General features: G+C 36.2%; 1 protein-coding gene across 1 annotated transcript; it reads left to right on the top strand.

Moving 5' to 3' along the window:
• Nucleotides 1–2,831: 2,831 nt before the first annotated feature.
• Nucleotides 2,832–9,374, top strand: LOC144363531 (sulfotransferase 1A1-like). Its single transcript, XM_085505933.1, has 4 exons — nucleotides 2,832–2,991; nucleotides 8,290–8,504; nucleotides 8,950–9,076; nucleotides 9,331–9,374. The coding sequence occupies exons 1-4, from the start codon at nucleotides 2,832–2,834 to the stop codon at nucleotides 9,372–9,374; spliced, it is 546 nt and encodes a 181-aa protein (XP_085362059.1).
• The last annotated feature ends 1,289 nt before the right edge of the window (nucleotides 9,375–10,663 follow it).

Raw genomic sequence — 10,663 nt, 5'->3', positions numbered from 1 at the left:
TACTATTAAAGCTGTAAGGTACAAATGTGAGGTACAACATGTTGTAGCATTGAGTTCACTCCTTAAAATCATCCTAATCTGTCTATAATATTCTTTCTTGACATTTTTGGTCATGGCAGAGTGTTGTATGCCATCTCTTTCATTGATTACTTTACACTAGATATATTATTATTATTATCAGTACAAAACTGTTAGACTAAATGTGACACGAACGTCGTACGTACTGGAGGCGTTTACGTCATACAGAAATTACACTTCTTTTGTTCCATTTTTTTTATTATTTAATTTTCATAGTCATGCATTGAAACGCCATGTTGTTTATGCTTTGGTATTTTTTATTGATTCAATTGAAATAATATTGGCTTTTTGTATGTTGACTGTAATTTCATTTTTCAAACATTCATTTTTGGATAACAGATATAAATATTCTCCTATTTCATACTGATAAACAACATTTTTTTGTATATAATTTATACATTATTATTATTATTATTATTATTATTATTATTATTATTATTATTATTATTATTATTACATGTATTATTATTATAATAATCACGATATATTTTGTTGTTGCTGCTGACAATAATAATAAACATGTATTATTTGCAACAGACATGTGAATTGGTCGCAAAATAACTATAAAACTTCTAGCGTATAAGACGTACGTGAGCACAAATTGAAGACATGTACAAGTGATATAAGTGTGTTATGTCAAGTTTAGTGTAACTATACTATAGCAAGACACACACAAACACACTTCAGTAGAATTTGCCTTTCCCGAGTGTGCAGGACACAATGGGTTTCCATAGTCATATACTGCATATTCAGTGATATCTTAGATTCTGTCGTGCCACTTGTAGTTCTCAGTCACGCCATTGTCGCGGACTGTTAAAGTAAAATCGTGACAATTTCAGTTTATTTTTGACCAATTGAATATGAATATACATCGTCTACAATTCGATTTGTATGGTTTTCTGTCATAAATTTGTTAAAGCACTTCTACGTGTTAAAATAACTTTTCCATATATAGGCATAATTAATATTCCGCCCTCACTCGCTTAGTATTTTATCGTAGATGACAATGAACATGCGTGTGCTTGTATTGGTTACACAGTGGAAGGCGTAATACCGATAACACAGAAATTACAAACTAGAATAACGTTAAATTATATAATGTATCAATTTATTATAACATGTTTAAATATGGTATTCTGATTAGCTGTAACAGGGTCTTGTATATTTACAAATGAACCGGTCTTGAATCTGATTAAACTGACTTAAAGTTGACTGTTCATAGTTGGTGTACCAGTATGGTTAAATAATTAACGCTGAGAAACCTGGTACAAAGTACTAACACAAATTGTTATTCTAAAAATCGTAAATAAATTGCGCATTTCATAGAAACGTGCGCTTCACTGCAGCATAACGTTCTAATCAAACACATGAATACGACGTAGCCAGCCTCGTAGTAAAGTATTAAAATGCGGAAATAGTGTTTGATCTGCATTACCGCTTTCCGTTGAAATATACTAGACTAAACTATGTATCATTGAGAACGTTTTAGCGCTGTTATTTGAATACAAAATCAGAACGCGCACTAGTTTGGGTTTATTCTGACCCTCTACAATGTGTTAGAATGTCAGCTTACACAAATCAATAAAATCCTATATCCAGGTCGTCGTTGGGGGAATTAGAAGTTCACTACGTAAAGTAAAGTGATATAAACTGCTAATTTGTAGCGTACTTCTTGTGTGGGTACTAGTTCATGTTAACCCTCAAAATGCAACATGATAGTCATTTTAATTTGGTCCAAAACACACAAGGAATGGTTTACAGCGTTACTGCATGGTGTTTTACAAATCAGTACGCACATTTCACGTAGAAAAGTTTATCATTTTGTTAAATAATTCTTTTTCTCTTTAAATATCACACTTATATAAACAGTCCGGTCAGTATTCTGGTGATATGTTACAGGAGTGCCTTTAGTGTCGAGTATATGTACTGTGTGTCATGTTTATGCAAGTGACCACACCACACCACTTTGTGCACCGTGAATTGTAATAGCGGGGTGTCAATCGCTGTTTTTCGAAGGGCATAATGCGATAAGTATTGATAGGAGTGATTTCATACGATCGATTCGCTTGATATGAAAATACAAAATAATGGCTATTTTACGCTTATCGAGACACCAATGAAACGCAAAAAAGTTTGATCGTAAAAATATATATATTTGCAATTAACTGTACATGGCTCAATCCTACCTACAACCCGTACATTGAACCAACATGCACAAGAGTTTGTGGATTACGTTGCGCCAACCAGTGTCTATTACGTTGTGTCATCCCATTGGTGATACAATCGTTTGACATAGAGCGGTATGGTTGCATATGAGTGGTGTCATGCCATTCTATAGCATGACACTGTCACAGTGTAAAGCCTGCTTATATCATCGGCACCTATATGACATAACTTCGTTTCAAAGGTATGAATCGAACGAGGTCGGGTGCCATGACAGTGCTCTATTTAGTGACACATATAACGTAAACAAAGGTAGTCTGTCGTTTAACTTAATCATTTGGAAATCAAGTGGAGCAAGCAACCAGTGACCCCGTGAATCACTGTAACGCTCTCATGATTGACGTGGCGATTGTAAATCAAACTTATTCTACCGTTTCTTTTGTTGTCTTTGTTGTCGTCGCATATACTGACCGCATGTCACCCGTATGACCTTCAGCAACTGCCACAAGTTCTCGAACAATCTGAGGCTAGGGTATTTCGCAGCGCAAGCAGTCGTTAATACGTTTCGCCACATAGAATAGCATAAAAAAATGGCTGGTATCCTGAATGAAGACGACACACCAAGAACTGGCACTCACATGTATGGAGGCATCCGATTCCCTTGGTTTGTCCCCGCCAGTAGCCTAGATGCATTGAAAGATTTCGAAGTTCGACCTGACGACACCTGGATCATGACGTTCAGTAAATCAGGTAAATCAAAACGAGTAATCAGATAACTAAATATTAGTTTGATTTTCACCTCACAGTTATTCTTGCGGTTACATTTAGTTTCGATGATTCAAAACTAAGCCGTTGCCGTTATGTGTGGTTGGTACGTAAACACCTAGTTGTAGGACAACGCAACACGCTTCTAGTGAGCTAATTGCATTCTTAAACAGTTCATTTTTGTCGTTGCATTTAGGGATTTTAAATCATGCGCATGATTGTAAGATTTGTTAAAAAAATTTCAAGCAGTGAGAGAAGAAAACAAAACATGCAAGGTGTTGCAGGGACAACATAATGGCACATTCGGCACCACAAACAAATGAATTGCTCACATTTGTCCAGCCACCCTAATGTTTTCAAATGGTTCGCCCCTTGGATTGATGTAAGTATGTGGTTAGTTATGTAGATTACGGGGAACTTCCACAGAGCCCGTTTTTCGTTAACTACAGAAAGCATCTGAGTTGCCTTATTTTAATGCATTGATACTGTGAGTCTGATGCCTGTTTTCTGCCGCCCGATAGCGGGATGTATGTGCGCTCCGTGACTTCTTTTGTATAGCAGTATAATGGGACATTGACCTGCTGACATTGCACCTGATATACGTATCTGATAACCCGCAGATCACCTGTTAAAATATTCATTAGAGTGACAACGCATCAACGCATCCATTATAGTAATATAGCTGGAATATAAACATGTCAGGAATTTGATGATTGTTTAACATTTAAATGATTGACATTTGTATCTGATCGTCAAATGAGTATTGAGAGATATTGCTCTGGAACAGCATTAAAGGGGAGCAGAGGTGTGGCTTTTGACACTATGTACATGACATTTGAGATCTATGAATGAATTTTGTCGATGAAAACAACTTGTATGTGCTGCGAAATGCCCTAAATATTGGGTATAAAACGGGCTGTGAAGCAGACGACAAACTTCCGCTTTTCCTGGTGTCATTTCGTATCTAGAGGGCCAGTCAAATGACATCATCAGTGAACACTGATAATTGAACCCATTCATGCTAGTACGCCAATCCCATAGAAATGCTACTATGAAAGACCTTGTTAACTGACTACTTAAAAGTTGAAACATGGTGAAATGTTGTGCGCATGAATGCCATAACGATTCATGTTAAGTTTCTCGAAATCCCAAATAAAAAATCACGTTCTTAGTTGCGAGAAAACGGCAGAAGAACTAACCTGAAAATGAAGACACGTACAGCGCTCTAGCTATAGTAAACAGTGAGTAAATAAATATTGTTTGAGTTAAAAAAATAAATTAGAAATACGCTAATATCATTACAGTAATCATTTCGCCCAACTTCCCACTTTTAATCGACCGCTTATCGCTTAATTTCCGACCGCACTGTATTTTCCGGCCGGAAAACGACCGCATTTTTATCGTAATTTTTCTCTCACCGACCCATTGAAAACGCCGACCGGTCGCCCAAACACTGGTCATTGGCAGAGGAGTGATCGAAATAGTGGTTTTGAGTGATATAGTTTGGGGATACAACGGGTACTAACTATTATTAAATTCCGAACTACTCTTCAAATCTATACCACATTGTATCGTTCGCGGAGGAAACTTCACCTGTGTCCAATATTAAATAACTGACTTTGCGTAATTATTATGAAATCGATATATTACAATGTTGAAATTTTTAGAGCCGGTACAACATTGTAAACAAATTTGCGTAATTAGAAAAGCAGCGCACTAAGTAAACGACCTCAAAATATACAAGTTTGCTTACAGCACCGTCAGAACTAATAACAATTTTACAAGATCGACGCGCGGAGCATGAAAGAAAAAGATTGCTAAGGTAACGCGCCTGTTCAGTGCGTGAATTGGGGGTCAAACTTCGGTCAACACACACTTGATGTCAGCATCGCCGTGCAGTAAGTTACGCAATGAAGTACTTAAAATTTAATTGCACCTTAACATGATGTCGTTGATCACTCAGTCTTTTGCAAAATATTATAACTAGTTTCCAAGCTTTTGATGCAGCCAGATTTATTTAACTTTGTGGAAATATATTTTTTTAATTTCTCAGTCTTTTCTGGGCGACCTGCGGCTGTTTGATTTCCTACTCGCTTCTAAGCTAGCGATTGGTGAGAATGGATATTAATATATTACCCAATGCACTTGTAAATCGGACAGTCATACCGCAATTGTGTTGAAACATTTTGGGGGCAGTAAGTAACGTCAGAATATTGTTTAAAATAAAATATTCCATCCCAATCAAATCTAGGTCAAAGGGTCAAATTGCGTGCATATAATTATAGATAGTTAAAAACTAAATATATTTGAATATTTGACGGCTATTCAACGTTTGTGAAACAAGAATAGAAAAGGTAGTGTATACAATAGCGATATGACTGAGATATCATGGCATTTGTTTACAATATTGTACCGGTTCTAGTATTTGACACAGATGAAGTTGTTCGCGAACGATACAGAGTGGTATAGATTTGACGAGCCGTTCAGAATTTATAATAGTTAACACTCATTTTGTTGTATATCCCCAAACATTTTGACTACTCCTGTGCCGGTGACCAGTGTTTGGGCGAGCGGTCGGTCTTTTCAATATACGAGCGAGAGAAAAAAAAAAAACGGTAAAAATGTGGTCGTTTTCCGGTCGGAAAATACAGTGCAGTCGGAAATTAAGCGATCGTTTAAAAAGTGGGAAGTTGGGCAAAGTGAGTACTGTGGTTCAAGTGATATTAGCATATTTCTCATTTAGTGTTAACTCGTACAATATTTATTCACTCACTGTTTACTATAGCCAGAACGCTGTATTGTCTTCACTTTCAGGTTAGTTCTTCCGCCGATTTCTCGCAACCAACAACGTGATTTTTTATTTGGGATTTCGAGAAACATAACATGAATCGTTACGGCATTCATAACACAACACCTCGCCATGTTTCAACTTTTAAGTAGTCAGTTAACAAGGTCTTTCATAGTAGCATTTCTATGGGATTGACGTACTAGCATGAATGGGTTCAATTATCAGTGTTCACTGATGACGTCATTTGACTGGCCCTCTAGAGGCGAAATGACGCCAGGAAAAGCGGAAGTTTGTCGTCTGCTTCACAGCCCGTTTTATACCCGATATTTAGGGCATTTCGCAGCATATAAGTTATTTTTATCGACAGAATTCATTCATAGATCTCAGATTTCATGTACAGAGTGTCAAGAGCCACACCTCTGCTCCCTTTAATTAAAACAAAATCAGCCATTATGAATATATGTATAATGAATATATGAAATTTGAACATAGTCAGTCAAAGCATGTCAGAGATATGGCTCTAGAAGCCCATTCATTAAAACAAAATGGCCACTAGTCAGCCATTCAGAATCCGATCTAAAAAATAAAACAAGTTTTTTTAGCACAAAAATAGCCACCATTAGGCCACTTTGAAAAGGATCGTCAAACCAATATATCCGTATATCTGTGACATGATGTATACTGAATATTAAAAATTTGAACATAATCAGTCAAAACAAGTCAGACATATGGCTCTAGAAACCCATTCATTAAAACAAAATGGCCACCGGACAGCCATTTTGAGTCTGATCTGAAAAATAAAATGACATGCATCAGGAACCCGTAATGTCTAATGTATTTACCATTTTTGAACGAAATCCATCCATAAATGCCAGAAATGCATGATATTTGACGATTTTTTAGCACAAAAATGACAACCATTCGGCCATTTTGAATAGGATCGTCGAACCAATATATATGTGTATCTATAACATGATGTATAATGAATATTTAAAATTTGAACATAATCAGTCAAAACAAGTTGGAAATATGGGTCTAGAAGCCCATTCTTTAATGTTATCTGAAAAACAAAATTATTTGCATCAAGGTCCCATAATGTCTAATGTATATATCAAGTTTGAACAAAATCCATCTGTAAACAGCCGAGAAATGCTTGATTTTTATGATTTTTTAGCACAAAAATGGCCGCCATTCGGTCATCTTGAATTAGATCGTAAAACAAAATGATGATCATCAAGGTCCTATAATGTCCAACGTATATACAAGGTTTGAACAAAATCCATCTGTAAACAGCCGGGAAATGCTTGATTTTGATGATTTTTAGTACAAAAATGGCCGCCATTCGGCCATCTTGAATCAGATCGTGAAACAAATTGACGTACATATGTATGATATCATGTATGATGTATGTGTGAAGTTTGATTGTGATTGGTCCAGGCATTTCTAAGATACAGGTCCGGACGCACGCACAGTCGCACGCACGCACGCACACACGCACGCACACACGGACACACGGAGATCAAAACATAAGTCCCCGTTTTCGGACTTCGTCCGAACGGGGACTAAAAAGGTGTATTTCACTTGGGTCATGTTAGTAAATCCTCCTTCTGAAATAAATAGTCTATTCTTAGTACACCGTCAATGTTGGGATTTCGAGATAGTCCGCTGGCTTTTTCTGTGTTACGATGTATCGATGGAAACACGTGAAAAAGTGCGCGTTATACGATATAACGCCACAAGCTAAGTAAAACACAGCAAATCGCACAAGCGGGGGTGCGATTGAAAGAACTTCGCCACCTTAAGGTATGCTGTTATATCCGATAACCCACAGTTTTGAGTGATTGTTTCTTAATTATAACACGAAAAAAACGCTAAAATTCAGCGAACGGATGTGTATGCTACGACGATTACTCATGAATAATTCAAAACCTGTCAACTGACAATGAAATTAAACTTCTATATCCCGTTTCCTACAACTTTACGTCGAAAATTGCAATAGCTCAGTCGGTAGAAGCTCTATCTGCTGTGGTTAATGTTATGGACACAAACCCCTTTCTATTTTAATAGTTCAATAATTGCCAGCTGCCAGCTGATAAATAACGAGAAAATATCCCATTTACGAATTTAACCACTCAAGCCCACGTGCACCATATTGTTCGTATAAATAAACTCACTTAACATCTGCCTCCAATTAAACGCTCAATAATTTGAAAATATCAACAACAAAAACTTGAATGACTAATTAGCAAACTAATAGAGATGAACGTCATACATACGTGACACATGAAAAGAAGTTGTACTATTAATATGTAAAAATAAAATATCACGAAAAATGAAATTAACATTAATTTTAGTTCCAGACTAGACTAATATGGACAACAGTCAACTCAAAACCATGAGTTTCAGAACTGTAAACCTATAAGTACCCGTATACAAATTTAGTGAAAAAAAGACTGGAGAACATTGTTTAACAAATGATGTATATTTGTTATTAGGAACCACATGGATAACAGAAGTGGTACTCGGCATTTTAGCAGGCGGTGATTATAACAAATATGACCCACATGTCGACCCCGTCCCGTATCCAGAATTCAAAGTGGGACCTAAGCCAAACTATCAAATCTTGGCAGAAGCGCCATCGCCGCGGCTGATAGTGAGCCATCTTAACCCAGCTTTATTACCACGCCAATTTAATGAAAAGAAACCAAAGGTAAGAGCAGTATAGAGTTGTTTGCAAATAAAGTCACCAAGGAAATTAAACGAGTTTGATAATTCCTACAGGCACTTGAATGTGATATTTAAATAAGTCAAACAACTAAAATAGCTATTTTTGTCGTTGGGTTAAATTATGCTTTTTTTCAAGCAACTAACATTCAAAATAAATCACTGACATGTTGCTGCGAAATAAATGTACTGTACTACCATCTGTGATCGTTGTCTGTATTGCCCTGTTTCACACAATGAACAGTTACTGTATATGATTGCGTAAAGTTGATTTTTAGAAACATCTCCCTAAGGTAACAAACGCTGTTAGTTATGTTAAGAAAGCACAATTGTCACCCCCCCCCCCACAACAATTATTCAAAAATGTAATATTTATTGAGATAGCACACCTGTATCGTTAATGAAAAATTGTATTGTAACTCCATTCGTAGGTAATATATGTGGCGAGAAATCCAAAGGATGTATGTTTATCATATTTCTATCACATGCAAGTGGCACCAGCGGTTGAAACACTTAAACCGTTTGATGAATTCTTAGAAGAATTTCTTAACGGGTCAGGTGAGATGTTTAGTGCATGTTATAACAATGTAATTTTAGACCAATACCGATGAACATAAGTTACATTAGTAAAAAAAAACATTTTAGTTTCAAAGGGTTTTGAACCATAGTAAGTACTTAATAGACCATTGCAAACTTTGGGTAAATATAAGGATTACTAGGAATACAGAGCAATATTTAGGAGTCCGAATTTGAATCATATTAATATATTTCTGATTGTACTTGATTGTATATATATATATATATTATCCTAGGATTATGTCTGTCATTCCGTGTGTGCAACATCAACGTCAGTTAGAGGACCATTAGACATAGAACCCTATTACTAGCGCTGACAATTTTTGATCTACTTCTTCACTACCGTTTTTAAACAGAGCTAAGCAGAATATTTGCTGTGCCCTGGTATGGTGCTCCTAGCTTTCTACATATATCCTGTGGGCGATTTGACTGACAGTTTAAGTGGTCAAAAACTCAAGCAATAGTTTAAGTGTCTAGTTGATCATTCGGAAATTTATGATTGTTGTAAATATGTTCAGAGGTTCTTATAAAAGACTTTCAAAAAATTAGCAGTCTAACTAATCAACATTAAATTGAGCCGCTACAGAGGATTTTGCTAAAACAAAATACTCGCTATCCTGAGGGTCGAGGGTCTAAATTTGGGCTATTAATTCCATCGAAGTAAACTGAAATCCTTAACGATTTCTTAAAAGATTGATTCAACAATTGACATACATTCTGTACAATAGTATACCCAATCTTGGGTTCTAAGAAAACTGAATACTTCTCAAAGTTCTCGACAGATTGTCTCGAAAATGCAACCTGTATCACAGTCCTGCAGGTTTGTTTTTCATTAAAATAGCTGAGATTTTTTTTAATTCAGATTTATTCGAACGAGATATTTCAATTTTTACCTATTTCCTTTTGCCATTAAATGTTATATCTTTTTTTTCATTAAATGTTCTAATTTTGCTGAATATTTTTTTCTGTAATTTTGCATCAAAACTGATATTTGTGACTCCCTTTTATTTACAAGTCAAATGCACAAAACTGTGGCGTTTAGGTACCTTTTATATTTTTTGCCAAAAAACCCTTCTCTATTTATTTAATGTTTAACTCTCTTTATGTGCTTTCATGAGCTACCTTTGGATCGTGTGTAAAGTCACAACACTTTAGCCGTTATACTTCAATGTTCGTTCAATTATAATATTATTGCACTATGTATATTCGTTGTCATGTCATGTTGTTTTACTTTGTGTTGGACGCAGTGTTGATGGGCGACTGGCCATCTCATGTTCTGTACTGGTGGGACAAGAGGAATGATGACAATGTTCTTTTCCTCAAATACGAAAACATGAAACTGGTAAGATTTGTATAGATATACATTAGACGTAAATGACCGCCGGGATGCCATTGATAAAAACCATAACCTTATTTGCTGCCTCCTCAAATAGTGTCAATGGCTACTGCCGTCGCGACCACTGTTCCAGTTACCATGGTTACATAGATCGATGGAGTAGCTGATGCAATGATGCGAGAGACTAGAACACTGTTTGAGGTGCTCACACTCAACGATATCTCGGCGACCAT

This window comes from Saccoglossus kowalevskii, chromosome 12 (genome assembly GCF_978046115.1).
Source record: "Saccoglossus kowalevskii chromosome 12, keSacKowa6.1, whole genome shotgun sequence".
NCBI lineage: Eukaryota > Metazoa > Hemichordata > Enteropneusta > Harrimaniidae > Saccoglossus > Saccoglossus kowalevskii.
The sequence above is the reverse complement of the archived record's forward strand: the minus strand, read 5'-3'. Positions and strand labels throughout refer to the sequence as shown.

Bases quoted from the DNA above. Each gene is read 5' to 3' on its own strand.
- LOC144363531 (XM_085505933.1), top strand. From the start codon at position 2,832: ATGGCTGGTATCCTGAATGAAGACGACACACCAAGAACTGGCACTCAC. The intron at 8,505-8,949 runs GTAAGAGCAGTA...CTCCATTCGTAG, and splicing joins TTAATGAAAAGAAACCAAAG to GTAATATATGTGGCGAGAAA. The intron at 9,077-9,330 runs GTGAGATGTTTA...ATATTATCCTAG, and splicing joins AGAATTTCTTAACGGGTCAG to GATTATGTCTGTCATTCCGT.